Genomic DNA, 18,721 nt, shown 5'->3' with positions numbered 1-18,721 from the left:
TATCTTTGTTATTACTTCTGGGATAATCAAAGGTCCTTATGTTTTCTTTTGCGTAAGCAGAATTAGAAGTTAACATCGAGTTCTGATAGCCGACAGATTTTACCATGGCTCTAATTTCTCCTGGAGTTGAAAACTTGTTCTGATTTTTGTTTGTGAACCAATTGTTTTGGTAAAAATTAGAATCATTTATTTGTGAAATTGACTTTATTGTTTCTAATGGACTTATTGTTTCCGATGGCGGCTTCTTAGCAGGTTCAGGCATAACGATTTCGTCCTTGTGGATAGTTTCATCCTCCGAGTCTGAGCTGTCAACAGCCATGCTGTCACAACTAGACTCTTTTGAGTTTTTGATCTCCTTTAAAATGATGTCAAGCAATTCCTTTGACAGTGTTTCTTCGTGTTTACCACGCTTACAAGACATTTTATAGTTTTATATGTTTGAAACGATAAACAACAGTTAACATTAAACTCTGTAGATCATCAAACAAAACAACGCATTAAAATTTTTTATCACAAGTATTATTCACCGGGCATATAAAAACATTTACAAATTAAATAAAACAGCATTAAGTATGAATTATTTGAGTATTTGATGTTAGAGAAATTTTTGAATTTTTGTATTATTACGTTATTTTTTACAAATTTCAAAGCAAAAATTTACAAAATGTACATAAATTATCGTGAAAATGTAAAGAACTTATATCTTTTGTTAGTTCTTCTAAAATTTTCACCAAAGTTAGTAGACTACTTTCAAAGCATTTATTGACGTACTTTAAACATGGATTAAGCATATAATGTTACAATTATTTACTTTCTAAACTTAAGAAACATTTACTAAGACAATAACGATAAAATAAAATTAATTTTAATAGTTCTAGTAACGTAGAGACAGTTCTATGAAATTGTTTCAGCAGAAGTTTATGTTAAGGTGCACAGTATTTAATAAAAAGATATTTTTACTCTTGTTGCCTTTCATAAAATTTGTTTACTTAAACAAGCAATATAAAACAGCATTAAATCGTTATGAAATAATCTCAAATAAAATATTATATTCACAAAATTTAACTGAAACAAACGTACCTCCATAAAAAAACAGAAAAAAGTTTTTCAAAAGTAGTCTTATGAAACTTTTGATACTTAAATTATATTATAGATAAGTTTGTTCAGACCATAAGTTTTACTATAAAGTAAAGTCATGTACCACAGAATATACTAAAAAACAATCATAACAAAAGCAAATAATTAAGATAAGCAAACAAAATTTATTGTAAGCTAAACTGTAATTTTATTTTGTATCTTTTTAACTTTTTGTGCAAACAAAACATGAAAGTTCGTAAAACTTTTTACAAGTTTACTGAAAACGCTAAGAAACCGATGCTTGAATATATGATCAAAGCTAGTGTATAAAAATATCTGTTCGTCATCGAGCTACACTTATTTACTTTATTAGTAAAAATTTAAAAAACAATTTAGCTTGGTCTACTTAATTTAATTTTAAGAACTTTTATTAAATTGCTAATTTATTCTATTAATACTTTGAATGACGTAGCTTGGCTAGTTTTAAACTGAACTAAAACGTAAAACTTTCGATTACATTAAATCTCTTGTTCCTTGTTTTGTTATGTAAACTTTTTGAAGCTTTATGAAAATTTGAAACTGATAATAAAATATCTGCATTAAATAACTATGAAGTCGCATAAAAAAGTTAGTTTTGATATTTGACATTTTTTATCACTTGTAAACTTTCAAAACTAACCATATATTTTTGTTTAATTACAGTAGATTCAACAATTTTTATTAAGTAAATTTTTTTTTTCTATATTAACTTCAGGTACTTACTTAGTTGTTTTAAATTATTGTAAAGAAGCAAAAAAACTTTCAACTTATTTGTTTTGATAAACTTTTTTCTAGTGTAGTTTAAGGCATCGTTACAAGCCTAGGCCTAATCGAAGAGTTAGATTAAGTACAAAAACACACGTTCGAGTTGTAGACCAGGACGAACCAGTTAGAAGAAAGGAAAAAACAAAGGTTGTAAAATTTATTATTCAAGTGTTTAAAAAGTTGGTCTGAAATTAGTTTATTATAAGACAAAATCCGGCAAAAAGAAAGAAGTTATAAAAGACGCACAAACTACAAAACTTGACCAAGAAAAACCCAAGCGTAGAAGTTCAAAAGCTAAACCTAAACAAACTAAAAACGAAAATCAAAAGAAGCTGCAACTTAATAGAAAAATAACTGGAAAAGAAGCTGCAAAACTTGTGGTGAAAGAACTATTAAACAAAGGTGGTTTTGACAGTTTCAGCATGCAGACATCTGTGTTTGGTGATGAAATTTCCTCATGTGGAAGTACTGTTGCTGATGATGGAACGACGTTATATAGAAGTTCTGTTGCTAGTGACGGGATGACCTTATATGGAAGTGCTGCAGCTTCTTCATACGGTGGTACCAGTTATGGTAGTGAGAGTCAAACAAACTTATCTGTTACTACTCACGTTAGATATTTTTAAACGGTTTTTTATATCTAAAAGTAAACTTCTTCAATACTTCTTAAGAAGTTGTTAGGCAAAAGTACGAGCACTCTGAAAAAATCAAACGGCATATAAAAATCAAAAGTTTATTGTAAAAAACCGACTAACAAGTTTTTTATTTCACTTAAATGTAAAATAATTAGGTAAAAACTTAATTGAAAAACATATGAGTGAGTTAAGGAAAAACATCTTTTTATTTTTAACTTTTAATTGTTGATACTTTATGTATAACATAAAAAATAAAACTTACCAACTAGAATGACGAAACTTGTAGCATTATTGACACTGAAACAGACATCTGCACTAGCATAAATGAGCAAAAATTTCAGCCTATTCCTTCGCAACGAAGTTCGAAAGTAAGTTTGACATCAGATATGTTTTTACTGCAGCTTTAATTTTATTTGGAAGTCCCTGAAAAAGATGATTTATTTTTTCTGAAGTTAGTATTAAAAACTGAACACTTTTTTAGTTTAATTTTATTAGTTTTACCATACAACTTTTCGTTATAAAGTGTATTTGTAAAAAGTATACACTTTACTTGAAAATAAAACTTAGTATTTAAATCTTTGCATACATAATCGGTACTTTATTATATACAATTTATATACATTATAAATAATAAAAAAATATTTAAATTTTACTAACTTATGTCTATACAGAGTTTAAATAAAATTGTATTATGTATATATAGATAAAATAAAAGCTTTTACAGTATGCTATTTGTATTTAAACAAAGTTTTTTTTAGAGAAGAAGGCACGATAGGAAGAATTATTATAACAAAAAACGAAAAGAAAAACTAAGACCACTGCGAAAAACTTATGATTGCCATTGTTACTACTTCTAAAAATAAAAATTTGAAAAATAAAATTCTAAAATAACTACTATCTATACGTATAAAGTAGCATAAAAATATAACTTTATTGGTAGTTTTATATAAGTTGAAGCAAAACAAAAGTAATAACTTTTACTGCCTTTAACGAGTTAAGCAAAATATTTTTAATGCAAGTTAAGTATGACCAAAAGTGTTCTATAATAAAAGTATATACCACTTTTCAAAAATTAGTTGTGCAAAAATTCAAACAAGAAAAATACTATGTTTTAAAAAACTTAAGTAGTAGACTTTCATCATATTTATCCAGGTTTTAGAAACTTTACTATTATTAGCTTTTATAGCTTATTGGACTGAAAATTTATTGTTACACATAAGTTATTCTTCTAAAATTTTTATAAACACTTGTTTTGGAGTACGAAAATAAAACTATTGGTAATTTTTGTGAAAAAATATGTGCGAAGGACTAAAAACGAAGCATTTTATTGAAATATAATGGTATCAATGATAGTATTAATGGTTAAAATAGTTAAAAATAGTTAAATATTTATTAATAGTTAAGTTTTTTTTCTAACATTAAAAATTTTGATCTAACTTTTTTATAGCAATTATATAAATCTAAAAACATGTTGTATAAAGATTTTTAATAGCTTTTGTAGTGACTTTGAGAACTTTTAAACTTAGTTTAACAAAGCATTTTTTCTGAAGATTAAGTATTTTTCGTTGTTGAAATAAAATATTGTTAAAAAAAAAACTTCGACATGCATATTTGTTTTTCAAAGCTTTTCAAAAGGGTAAATAGTTACTATTGAAAAAATTCTTTAATAAATCATAATTAACCGTTCATTTTACTCTGTTTTTTTTTTTTGTGTTTTACTGTATATGTTTTGTTAGTATTCTTTAAACTAAGGTTAGTTTTGTTTTTTTTAAGTTAAATTACTAAATACAAAGGTTAAAGTAAAAACTTAAAAATCTTGTAGATTAAAGCTCATTACAATCAAATTAGATTATGTATATAGACTCAAAAGTAAAGCAATTACCAGCAAATTTTTTTATTTTTTGTTATTCACTACTTTAAGTTATTTTCCTTTAGTTTTCACTACAGATTTTTAGTTATAAAATACGCTTACTAACTATCGATTTTTTGAGCTAATTTAAACTTAAAATAAAAAATAATTTTTTTGAATTTCTACATAGTTGCCTAGAAACTATAAAAAAATAAAGTTAATTAAACTTCGATAAAAGTCGGTTTAATAATTATACTTGGTTTAAAAGTTTTAGATAATTAAAAAAATAAACAGCGACTGTTTATTGTGGTTTTTCATTTAGCTCACATTATCTTGTATAGATAGTAGGGATTTGTTTTGTTTACACAAGTATATAAAATGTCGAGAGATGTTAGCGAAAAGGTAGTTTTCTATTTTTATTAAAGAGCTAAAAGTTAATAAAAAAAATAATAAAAATAAGCAAAGAAAACTTAAAGTTAGTTTAATAAATATTAATTAAACGAAATTAGAAAACATGATCAAAACTAAACAGGAAAAAGAGTTATTAAACAATATTGAGTATGAAGCATTTAAAACACGAGGACTACCCTTCGGAATTTTGTTTGCTGGAGTTTACGATAAGGTAAACGAGACAGTAAATCCGCAATTACACAAGGGAAAATTTAGAATTGCGATAGGTAAGATATTGTCTAGATATTAAAGATCTCATAAAAATATTAAAAATACTGAATTATTTTATATTTGTTTTAGGTAATATAACCACAACTTTTGTACTTCAATAACTTAAATAAAAAGTATTATTTAGATTCTTTATTAGTTTGGTTTAAGATAATCAAAATTCAAGTAAAAACTCCGACAATTTGCTTTTACGAATAACTAATTTATACACTTTAATAAAGACGACTAGTCGTTTGTTGTTTAAAGGCAACAGAGTTATTAAAAACTTTAAGTGTGTGGTAGTCTATTGTTGAAATTTTTGTACTCAAAGGTTAACAACAAAAATATTTATACTCTCTATCTGTATTAAACTCTATCTAACAAAAAATGTAGCTTTATTTTTTTTTATTAAACTCTATGCCTTTAAAAACTTTTTTGTGTAGGTGAATTGTCACTAAACTTCACTGCTTGACCATCAACAGTAGCTTCTATTACAATCTAAGGCCCCTGTTTAGTGTTAATTAGATATACTTATGTAGTCACAAATAACTGCTATACCAGTCCAGACAATTAATATACTTTGCTGACTAGAATTAAGGATTACTTTGTAATGTGTATACAGAAAGACTCTTTGTGTTTACTTCATAAGAAATGCTTAAATTAACGGTCAGCGGTCATTTGGTGATTGCAAGCTAAATTTTTAATATAAATTTTTTTGCGGGTCACATTTATTGTTTTTACTCATCATAACAGACCCAAAGTGTCTAGTAAAAGAAACTCAAAGTTATTCGTGAAGCGTACCTACTATCCTGTTATTCGCTCTTCACTTTGATCTCATAGATAACAAGCGCAAGTTAAAAAGTTGTTTGTTGCATGCCAACTTTGCATTTATGCGGGGCTGTAGGTTTTACCATTCATGGACTGCATCCAATTTTAAATAAAACCATATATTTACCTTTTGTCGACCGCTGGCTTAAATAAATAATTACACATATTCTTTTAACTTATATTTATATGTTAAATTTAATAAATGTATAACTATCTCTTTCTTATTTAGGAGCATTAAACTTTCTGACGGGAGTTTTTGTGGGAAAGTTATTTTACCAAAATACTGCTAAAGAGCGCATTCTAGCGGAATTGCCAGAAAATTCTCCAGTTCGTCAAAAAGTCGTAAGAGAAAACTCTAAAAGAACTAACAAATTTTCAAAGAACGAGTCAATATCAAACAAAATTCAAGTCAAAAATGAAAAGGTCGATAATATTGATGACGATGTTGAAGAAAATAAATGTAATAAAAAGTATACGACTTACGAGCAACTAAGAAAAAGTTATAGAAAGTTTCGAAAAAGCAATGAACCTTTTCTTGTAAAAGCAGAATCTAACATTAATCATGTGAACAGAAAAATAAAATTTAACAAATACGGTGATGAAATAATTGAGGAGGATTAATAAATTAAATACATGTGAATAAGGTATTTTTTATTTAATTTGAAAGCTATAATTCTTTTAAATGATAGGCAATAGGTGCAATTTGTAGGTAACATTTTTGTACTTTGAAAGTTTTTCTAAAAATGACTTGAAAAATTAGTATTAAAACTTTTATAGACTTTTTCGTAACTTAATTTCTTTTTGATCAAACTATAAAACTATTTTTTTTACATAAGCTTAATAATTTGTTGTTTAAAATTATTTTATCTAAGTTTGGATTTCCTGTAAATTAATTTATTAGTCTTTAAAGAACATTCCTGGTATAAATGTTTGAGAAATATTTTTACTTAGTTTTAGATTACAAAATCAAAACTACAAACAAGCAAAACTGTTCAATTTACATCATAACCAAATAGTATTCATGGGTAGGTGTCAAATTTGCACGAGGGGACTAAATTTCACGAAGACACTTTTGCACGGGTAGAATTTTTTATTTATTTTACCTTTACCCTCGATAACTTTATTTTTCCATCACTATTACCCCTAACCCTCGGTCGGTAGCTTTTTTTCATTTTAATTAATTTATTCATTTTTCTTCTTATTTTTAATAATAATTTGTATTAGTTATTTCTTACTATCACCCCTAACCCTCTGTAAGGGTCAGTAACTTTTTTGTTTTAATTTATCTTTTTTTTTTGCTTTCGTGCAAAAATGACCCTTTGTGCAATTTCGACCCGTTCACGGTTTTTATATATGCTTTGATTTACCATATTCAGACACCTTTATGTAAATTTTTTAAGACATTAATATTTATAGTACTTATTTCTAATACTATCAGAATAGATAACAGGTAAAATTAACGACTAAATGAGAAGTATTTAAAATTAAAAATACTAGATAAACTGGAAGCAAGCTGTAAACTGACTAAGTGTGAGATTAGGAAAACTTTTTAGTAAATAGTAAGAATTTAAGTACAAATAATTCGTTAAAATTTTTATTTATACCAAGTATAATTCTAATAGGTATTTTAATAAATTCGTCAATCATTACCTGTTTCTATTTGTAAAACATTATAAACAAGTACCGTTATTTACTTATATGTTTTAAAAAACACTTCAACAAAAATTTAAATTTGTTTTTTAACTTCTAGTAGTAATTGATACTTAGCTTTGACTGTTTTATTTAATCTAAATGGGCAGTAAATAATAAGTTTTAGAATAATATGGAAAGAAATAATTTTTTGTTTTGTTTAAAAAGTGTTAGTATCAGCCTTTTAGCGATTTTAAAACTATTTTAACTGTGTTTATTCAACACACAGTTTTTTATATTTGTTATATAAGTTTAAACGTAATACTTTTAGAAACTTAAAAACAAGTTATAGTTTAGTTTTATAGCCAGTTTTAGAAATATTAAAATTTGAGAAGTATAACAAAAAAAAAATTATGTTTAATATATCAATTACTTAGGTTAAAACGTTATACTTATAGAGATTTAAAAATAAATTATACCAACAACCATGGTTGCCACTGATCAAGCTGAGAAAAATTTTCGACTTTTCCTGACTTTTTACCAAAATTTTCCTGACTTTTCTAAATCAAACTCTTAAATTAAACTTATTCTAAAATACATAATCTAACACTTGAAACTATATAAAGCTTTCAAACTAATTTTAATACAGGTTAAAAACAACAGTTTTTTTTTGCTGAATTCTATCATCAAACTTCCAGTACATCACTTAAACCATCTGTGTATGATTAATGTTTGTAATAAACATTCTATCAGCAAAATACTTGTAGTGTTACCTTAAAACACAACTTGTCTAATAAAAGGCACAATTTTTTAGTATTTCCTAGCATAAATGTGTCTAGATAAACAAACGACATATAAGGAACTTTTAAAATTAAAACCTTGAATTAATAACGAACTTTCACAACTAAAGTCTTAAAACAATAACAAATGTTTACAGTTGAAACCTTAAAACAATAAAGAACACAATATTTTAGAATTTCCTAGCATAAATGTATCTAAATAAACGAAACGACATATAAGGAACTTTAACAATTAAAATCTTAAATCAATAGGGAACTTTTACAACTCAAACCTTAAAACAATAACGAACTATTACAGTTAAAACATTAAAGAACTTAATCAAATACTGTTTTTTTTAAATGTATGTACTAAAATTTATTTTATCCGTTTTTTATAAGCACTTCAACCTCTTCATCTTATGAAGATATGGTTTCCTTCATCTGAACTGCATTCCGCTTCATTTTCTTGGCAATTAAAATCATTTGCCTCATTTTATCTAAATCGCTCTCATCTGCTGACCCTACACTTGTTGAAGATAATTTTTTCTCTAAATCAAGCTACAACTTGTGGGCTTCATTTCTTTTCTTTTGACACTCATTTATTTTTACTTTCATTTATAAAACACTTCCTTTTATCATTTAGTATAAAATTTGTGACAAATAAATATACTCTTATTTACTTTAAAAACTTAAGTTACTCTACAAAAAATACAAATGAACTTAATTTTGGCATATACCTCTCTTAAAACTTATTTTATAAATTTAAACAACTTTGAAAAAATTATAAAGAGGTAAAGTATACTCATTAACTTCTTACATAAAAAACTAACTGCTTAGTTATAAAGAACTCAATTATTTACTTAAACAAAAAACACTTTGATTTTAAAATTATGCTAGATAAACTTTTTGTATGTATCACAATTTCACTATGAAAGTGTTTTTACTACAGATCATCATTACTAAAAAGCTTACAAAATCTGCTTGTTCAAGAAGGTCTTTCGTTCAATATGTTAATAGAAAATTTTTGTAGTTTTGTAAGGATATTTTACTAATTCATACCAGATGAAGGCATTGGAAGTTAAATAATTTTGTAAATTTCTAGGAAAATTTTTGTATGTTTTTCTGACTTTAAAGGATTTTTAATTAATTTGAAGGCTTTGGAAAGCAAGGAATTTTGTAAATTTAAACTGACAAAATCTGACTTTTTTTTTTAATTTTATCAAATTTCCTGGCTTTTTTCAAAACCCCCCATTTTTTCCTGACTTTTGTCATTTTTTTTAATTTTTCCTGATTTCCTGACCGAGTGGCAACCCTGGTATATTCAAATAACCAAATAAAAGCTTTGATGTATAATTATCACTTTAATTTAAAAACTTAAAGTTCTGCTTAGTGCGATTTGAAATAAATACTTTTCAAACACTTTCGCAATAACATGATTAAAGAACTTGTGATCAAAACGCTTTCAACACATCTACAATCATTTAGCAGTTTTTCTTGACAATTAAAACTAAAAGCACTTAATTTTCTTTCTTAGCAATATCTTTGTATTTTTTTATGACTTTTTTTTTAATATATATACTAATAAAATAAAGTTTGTTTATATTTATTAATACTATTATCGTTAGCTAATAATAACTTTACTGTACAAAACACTTTAGAAACTCGCATAAAACACTAACATAGTTGTTACTGTTTTTATTTATATTTGTCAGTGTAGTAAAATTACAAGCATCAAAAACTAAATTATTATATATTTTATCTACAGGTTTGCCAAATATTTTTGGCAAATTTTCTCCAGGTTTTCAAAATTTCTTCCAGGTTTTTAAAAGTACACGTTTTAGGGTCTAGTTTTAGTTTAAAATTAAGTGTAAGGTAAAAACTTTGTTAAATAGCATAACAACATTGAAAAAACACCTTAAAGCTTCTTTAAATGTGTTTAAAAAAAGAAAAATTTGATGATGACAAAAATTTAAATCTACACGATAGATTTTTTGTGTCAAATTGAAAGTTTACTACAAAACATGTAAGTTGTTTAAAATTCCAGTTTTTTTTTAGTGATTTTTGTTCAAAATTCTAGGTTTTTTAGCCTAAATTATGAAATTCCAGCTTTTTCAAGGATTCCAAGTTTTTTGGCAACCCTGTATCTAGTAAACATTTGCGCAATCAAAAAATTGTATAAAGTTAGAGTTTAAAATAAAGCGACTAAATATTATGTTTTAAATGTTACAAATCTCTTTAACACAAATAAAACCAACAAAAATTTTGTACTTCTTGTGAAACTAAAATATAGATTGTTAATTTTTTGTAGGTATTGTTTATTTTTTCATGTCAAGTAATGTGAGTTATATCAACTTTTATGTTAACTTTTGTCAAGCGTATTTTATTCATATCTTTACTTTAATCAAAACATAGGCTTTGTAAATCATGATTATGAATTTATAATAAAGCTAAACTGAAAACTTTCAATGCTTTTTAAATTCAAAATTGATATATATATATATTTTATTTGAATACAAATAAAAAGGATTTTAGCAAAAAAAAAAGGAGTTATAAGACACCAGCAAAACCAGAAAGAGCAATAAATCTCTCATCAACACTAATGTATAAATCTCTCACAACATATTCAGTTCCAGGCGGCCACATTATAGTTAGTATTTCTCACACTGGCTTGTTCTTGCGAGGAAAATTTTTCTTGCCAAATTCGAAATCTTCATGGGTGAGCTCGTAGCCCCAATGCTGCAAAATTTGTCGGATTCCAGGCGCTATATTGGCATCATTGTAAGCTCCTGCGATGAAAAATGTGAACATATTAGTTATAAAAAAGTTAAACTTAAAATTCAAAATGTAAGACCTTTTAAATGTACTTGACTGTTTTTATACGGTAGCCAGTTTTAGAAATATCAAAACATGATAAGTATAATTAAAAAAAAAAAATGTTATATCAATTAACTAAAGTAAAAACAGTGCTTAACTTAAAATGATTTTAAATTAATCGTTTTAAATATTCAATAAAATGATATACGCCAATAAAAAAAGAATAAATAAATACTTCTTTTAAACACCAACTTAAAAAAAATAAGATAAACAGATTTGCAATTTCATATTAAAATCAAAGTCTAGCTGCAGTTTATAAGTAAATTTTCAATAACTGATTATACGATATCTAAAATTAGTCAATAGATGATTGTAAAAAAGTGCTCAACTTTAAATTTTTCAACTAAAAATTTTTTAAAAAAGTTTAAAACAAACACTAATACTTTCATATAAATCAAAATCTCAAGGATATTTAATAAATTTTTAGACACTCAAAGATTTTATAAACAGTTTAAATTTCAAGATATTATTTAATTTAGTTTAAAATGTTGTTGTTAAAGGACTTTTGGTAACATTATGTTTATAATTTAGTTTTTTTTTAAACATACTACAATAGATAAGAGAATAAAATATTCATGACTTTAAAAATAAAACTACGCCTTCTGCAAACCACAAAAACATTTTAATAATCAACAAACTTGTTATAAAAATTTAGTGATTTTAAGTTGCAAATGGTTCTTGTTTATAACGAAACCCCTATATATCAACAAATTTCAAAAACCTTGATGCTTTTCCACTTCCCTCACAATCGATATCTTCCACCTTCCCCTGGCGCCGGTGAAGTTCACCCACCTCTTGATCTGCCTCGCGTCGTCCTCACTCCTCCTTCCCAGGTAGTACCTGTTGTGACGTCACAACGTACATTTTATTGCATCACGATAATTCAACTATTATTAAATTAATCTACTTTGAAACATGTATAAATACGTAATAAAAAAAACATACTTAGAACGTTAAACTGAAGTATAGCAATTTGCCGTTCACACGATGTTGATTGTTACTTGTACACGCGAACCTAGATATTAACTGACTTAACGCGCTATAACAATATCGGTGACGGTTACCTAACTGTTTAGAAATGACTTAGCTAAGTTATTTAGCTTAGTCGATAATGAAATGCGAATTGACTTAGACTATCATTTGAGCTTAGCCTAATTAAGTAGTTAGATTGTTAGAATGCTTAAACTAATTGTATGTAAAGAAATCGAGTCTTAGAAACAAAGGTATATTTACAATGTATAAAAACTGCGATCAAAATACAACAACTGCTGACTGAAAGACACAAAATAAGCTACTTTAATTCAAAAGTTCATAAAAGAACAGTCGCCATCGTACAAAAGTACGATGCGAACACAACGCTTGCAAGCAATTAACATGTTATCAACTCAACACTCAAAACTAACTCACCCAAAACCAGCGCGTTACTGAATTTAAGTGGTTTGAATAGTTTATTAAGGTTAAATAGCTCAAAATGTTCCCTGTAAAAGGCAATAATTAAAAAGCTTAAAAAAATCATTTCAAATAAAATACATCTCCTCCTACAGTTTTTGAACATGAGTTTTTAATTTATTGTAGTCTAATTTTAATTAAGTTAAAAACAATCTGTATAAAAGGGATTTTATAGTTTCTAAAAGAATTTTTTTTTTTTTTTTTTAAAAACAGGGTTGCCACAGATCAAGTTTTCTGACTTTTCCTGACTTTTTACTAAAATTTTCTTGACTTTTCTAACTCAAACTCTTAATGTAAACTTGTTCTAAAATACATAATCTAACACTTAAAACTATATAAAGCTTTAAATCTAATTTTAATACAGGTTAAAACAACAGTTTTTTTTGTTGAATTCAGTCATCAAACTTCCATTACATCACTTGAACCACCTGTGTATGATTGATGTATTTGCAATAAACAGCTCTATGAGCAAAATACTTGTATTATTACCTTATAAACACAGCTTGTCTGAAAAAAATCATTTTTTTAGCATTTCCTTACATAATTGTATCTAAATAAACAAAACGACATATAAGGAACTTTTACAATTAAAACCTTTAATTAATAACCAACTTTCACAACTAACACCTTAAGACAATAACGGACTTTTACAAATAAAACCTTCAAAGAATAAAGAACCTAATCATATACTGTTTTTTATTTAATTATATGTACTAAAATTTATTTTCTCTGTTTTTTTATTAGCACTTCAACCTTTTCATCTAATGATTTTTCCTTCATCTGGTCTGCATCATGCTTCATTTTCTTAGCAGTTAAAACCATTTGCCTCATTTTATTTAAATCGTTCTCATCTGCTGCCCCTACACTTGTCGAAGAGAATCTTATATCTAAATCTAGCCACAATTTGTGGGCTTCATTCCTATTATTACTTTTGCACTCATTAAATTTTACCTCCAATTTTGCTACCTCAATTATTTACTTAAACAAAAAACACTTAGGTTCTAAACTTATGCTAGATAAACTTTTATGTATACATATATCACAGTTTAATTATGGAAGTTTCCTTGCTACAGATCATCAATACTTAAAAGCTTACAAAAACTGCTTTTTCAAGTAGGGTAGTTGTTCAATATGTTAATAGAAAAATTTTGCAGTTTTATAAAGAATATTTTATTTATTTATACCAGATGAAGGCATTGGAACCTAATTAATTTTGTAAATTTATAGGAAAATTTTGCAATTTTAGTCTGACTTTAAAGAATTTTTAATTAATTTTTTTTACCATTTGAAGGCTTTGGAAAATAAGGAATTTTGTAAATTTAAACTGACAAAATCTGATTTTTTTTTAATTTTGTCAAATTTCCTAACTTTTCCTGACTTTTTTTTGAAAAATCCCATTTTTTCCTGACTTATCCTGATTTCCTGACCTTGTGGCAACCCTGAAAAAATATATTTTCTTATTATTTTTGTCACCAAGTTTGCTTTTACTGTTTCTTATTATACAATATAAACATTTGAGGTAAACAACTTTAAAAAAATTTAAGAGATGGACTTTTAGTAAATACTTTGAAGTGCTGATAAAAATAGGCAAAAAAAAGGAAAGTTTTATGTAAACTTCATTTAAAAAACTAATCCATAACAATAACTAAAGGCTAGAAGTTATAATGCAAAAGATATGAATTTCGAAATAATTTATAACTGAAAGAAACATAAAAACAAAGTTTTAAACCTTAATAAAAACATCAGTTAATAATAATAATTCTGATTTTAAGAAACTTTTCACATTGAATTCTAAATAGAACAAAACTATTATTTGAGTTACCTGCAGTACCAGTGAAACCATCCGTAAGGATCTTGTTCTTTGATCCATCCCTTACCCTCCCACATGTCCAAGGAACCTCCAACTGGCCGCTTGAACTTATTACAATTCGCCTTGTACTTTGTTGAAGACACCAAATCCCTGTAAAAAATAAATCCTTGCTTAAATAAAAAAGCTTTAAAATTATATAATTATAATATTCTGCATTACTAACTATGTTTTAAACAATCAAAGATAAATGCAAAACATTATAAGTCATTTTGTGTCTGTAGAGTTAATTTTGGATTATGGTTAAAACTCAGTACAAAAATTTGTAACCTACAATGAAAACTGTAAAAGATGTACTTGAACTAATAAGCACACAAAAAATATTCAAAACATTCAGCCCAGATGTTTATATAAAAACCTAAGAATTCTAATTGTGTCTACTATAAAGTTTTGTTTTGTAACATGTTACTTGTTTTATTGTATTACAACCTCAATTATATTTTGATGACAATCATAAAACTATTTTAAGCTTTGTATAAAAAATTGCATATAAATAAGCGACACTAAAGACCCTGCTATATCTCAGTACAACACAACTCCAAAGGTTGATAAAATACAAGAAACCATTAAAAACTTTCTAATCAACACTACAAAAGCACTTTAAAATGTTGTTATTAACTTATGCTAGAGTTTTACTAACAAACTTCAAACCTGTGATGTTTGCCTTCGAGCCAGTTTTGTGGAAGTTCCTCCCACATTCGGTCGTACCTCAAACCAGTCACGCTTGAGTTGATTGGACGGAAGTAAGTGGCTCCGAAACTGCCCATTTGTATCATTTGCTTTGGCGTCAGGTTTGGACAAAATTCTGGTGCGTCACTGAAGAACAAGTTTCCTGTTTGGCACATATAAAAATAATTTATTAGTTATATATTTAATTATTCCAGTTCATTTTTACTCTACAGTTTTTATTATTTAAAAAACTATATTGTGACAGGAAAGTGTATTGCAACAGTTTGTTCTATAAAACTCTTTAAATGTTTTTATTTCCATTTAATTATTCTTAAAGTTTGAACAAATGATAATTTAAAGTTAATTTTCTATGACAGTTTTTAATTTTTAAAAGTAAAGTAAATTTTGGTTCATATTAGAAGAGTTTTTATAGCCTATGACATGAAAAATATAAATTTTTATAGTTTATTATGTTTATATTAGAACATTGTACTTAAAAGACAGCTTATAAACAAAATAAAATACAGGGTTCCAACCAAATTACAAAAAATCTAGAGAATTAAATGATAACTAGCAAAAATCTAGAGAAAGCAAAAAAAAAAGCTAGATGGTGTTAGAGAACAACTATATTAAGATACTGTTCATTCTCTTCTTAGCTTATTTCTATTATCAATTTATAAGTTGACTTACTGTGTTTCATTATAGTTACCAAAATTACTATTATAGAATAAAGTTTGATGTTTAACAGTCTTTATGACAGTTTTTATATAATTTAGAGCATATAATGTAGACTATACACTAAGGACATTATTAAACTACCTTCAGGAGTAGTATTCTAGTGATTAATGGTAGACAACGTACTGCCTGCAGATTAATGTTATTTTTTAGAATTTTGAATAAGCTTAGTCGGGCTGTATAATACGCTTTCTATGGGAAGTGAAAACTAATACAGCAAAAAAAAACTAGTTTGTTTAAAATCTATCTCCTCCTACATTTTTGAAGCAATCTTCTTCAAACTTTCACAGTCTAATCTTTATACAATAAAAAAACATTACTTGTGAATTTAAAAAATTTGAAGTAAAAATATTTTTACTTTGAGAAAAAAATACTTTTTTTTTAATTTTTGTCATAAAATATATTTTTTTTAATTATCAAAAGTCATAAGTAACGCTTTTTCTTTTAGTATAAGGAACATTTCCTGAACATTTGAAGAAGATTGCTTGAAAAATAAAGGAGATAGATTTTTAGTGATTTTTAAAATTCCCATGAAAATTGACCCTGAAAAATTTCTGGTCTATAAATTAGAAACTTTTTACAAAAAATAAAATATCTCAAAAGTTAAATGATATTATTGAATTCTATAAAAACTGGCTTATAGTTTGTAATTAAAGCTTTCATATAAAAACCAAAGTTAATTAAAAAAAAAGTATTTTACCCCCCCTCCCCTATGGCCTTAAAACTACCATGAGTTAGTCTGAGTTTATAAAACTAAGAAAATACCTGACATTTCATTACAAAATCCTCCAGTGCTAAGCAAAAACGTAAAATTTAGGAATTTTCATAATTCTTTTATTCTTATGACAATAAAAAAATTCAAGGGAAATGGGAACTCTATACAATTGGTTGATTTTTTAGTCATCACTAAACTAAATTTCCGCTTGACAGCCTATCCTGCATTTGTAAAACTTTTTTAAACTGGATACATCTTACAGAATATATTTGTTTACATTTAAGCTGTAAAAAGTTACTTGTAGTTCAAAGTTCAAGCTTTAATATAAAATACAATGTTTTTTTTCTGAACTCCATTGGTCTCTTGTTAATAATTAAAAAGAAATTTTGGTTTTATTATATTTTAATATGCTCTAGCTATTGAAGTGTTTTTTTTTTTACATTTTTAACTTTTAAATTAGCAAAAGATTTAATAAATCATACACACTGTATCATAATTTTAAACAAGTTTGACTTAGGAGTAAATATAATTTAGAATATTGAGCTAAAGTTCTCCAGATTAAAACGCCAGATCTAGCCTCATCTTAATTTCACAATAGTTTAAACCCTATTCCTGCTAAACATTTATTAATAAAAATGATTCTACTGCTTCAGTTTAAGTCTTAATGTAGAAAAATGATATGACAAAGCCTAATTTAACAGTAAGTTTGACCAAATATGATTTTCAAATTTAAATGAAGTCTAACCAGAACAACATAGACCTTTTTTAATCAAGATGATCTTCAAGATCTAGCAGAAACCTGATTAACATCAATTTTTTTTAAATTAAAATCTGGTCAGATCTAGGTCTTGGTAAGCTGTGGCAAGATCCAGCATTTTGATCTAGAAGACTCTATAATAAACAACGAAAATGTAAAACAAACCTGACTGATCTTTTTTAGGTAGTGGAAAAGTATAGCCATCTCTTTTTTGAACACTTTCATCATCGTTTAAAACTGTTCCATCATATGTGTATAAACCCTTCAAGGGAAAGTTACTACCTGTTTTCCACTTACTTGCATTTGTAACAAAAGTTGCTCTACTCATCATGTCAACAATTAACCAATATTTTATAAAAAATCCTAATGATGATTTTTTTTGATATAACAAGTATAAGTAATCATAATCTTAATTACTAAGGACATAAAATTGAAGTAAAATTTTTAAAAAACTAGTTTTATTTTGCAGCTACCATACCAGTAGCCTTTTATTGCTTTTTCAAAAATTTAGACAATTGACAAACCAAAATTATATCTAGCTGAAGAGAAATAGTATGTGAACTTGGGGAAAATAAATTGAACTGTAAAAATATTGATTTTGATATCCATTAAAGTTTAGCCTTGGAGCCTGATGGTTTTCAATACAAATTAATAATTTGCAGACCAATATAAATTAAAGGATGCTTAATTTTTCAAACAAACCATAATTACATATAAAATTTACAAGATAATATTAGTCTTTATTATAGCTTCAAATTGAATTAAAATAAACAAACTTGAATGAAATATTAACAAAACTTGATGATTGTTCATTCGTTAATTGATAGTAAGAATTTTTGTTAGGAGTAACATGGCTTGTTTTGTATCTTTGAGCTTTCAACAAATTATGCAACTCAAACAAAAAATCCCCTTTTATTAAACATATAAAAATATTCTTATCATAGCGCTAAGCGGTGTTTCCCAACGACGAAGCATTTAAAAGAAATATTTGATCAGATATTTTATAAGAGAATATTTTACAATAAGTCACATTAGGTCTTAAGAATATAGTATTAGTGCCGTTCTAAAGGTTTTCAATTTTATTTAAGAATGAAACTAAGACTTATTCTTGACACGTTTTAGATCGTGATGCTTGATTTAATTTTAAACATTGTAATAAATGTTATCTTGTCTAAAATAGTCATATACATATACATATTTATTACCTTTTTGTTAACAACCTTATTAATATTATTACTATTGTGGAAATATCTGTATCGTCAAACATATTAAAGCAGGGACGTTATAAAAAAGATTTTCTTGAAAGTATCAGTCAAATTAATTTTTTAATAGTCAAGCCACGAGTCCTGCCGCACGACAGTATACTAAGTGTATAAAAGCATATAAACTTTAATGGT

At 26.2% G+C, this 18,721-nt stretch overlaps 1 protein-coding gene across 1 annotated transcript; it reads right to left on the bottom strand.

Annotated features, from left to right (window-relative positions):
* Positions 1-9,938: 9,938 nt before the first annotated feature.
* On the bottom strand, positions 9,939-17,682 carry LOC145834425 (uncharacterized). Its single transcript, XM_082941849.1, has 5 exons — positions 17,490-17,682; positions 15,100-15,280; positions 14,404-14,541; positions 11,854-11,972; positions 9,939-11,044 (listed from the first exon to the last, which is right to left on the bottom strand). Exons 1-5 carry the CDS (start codon positions 17,653-17,655, stop codon positions 10,917-10,919), a joined length of 732 nt encoding a protein of 243 aa, XP_082797975.1. The 5' UTR covers positions 17,656-17,682; the 3' UTR covers positions 9,939-10,916.
* Between the last annotated feature and the right edge of the window lie 1,039 nt (positions 17,683-18,721).

This window comes from Thalia democratica, chromosome 4, assembly GCF_965202585.1.
Source record: "Thalia democratica chromosome 4, ktThaDemo2.hap1.1, whole genome shotgun sequence".
Lineage (NCBI taxonomy): Eukaryota > Metazoa > Chordata > Thaliacea > Salpida > Salpidae > Thalia > Thalia democratica.
This window is presented reverse-complemented; position numbering and strand designations above follow the sequence as displayed.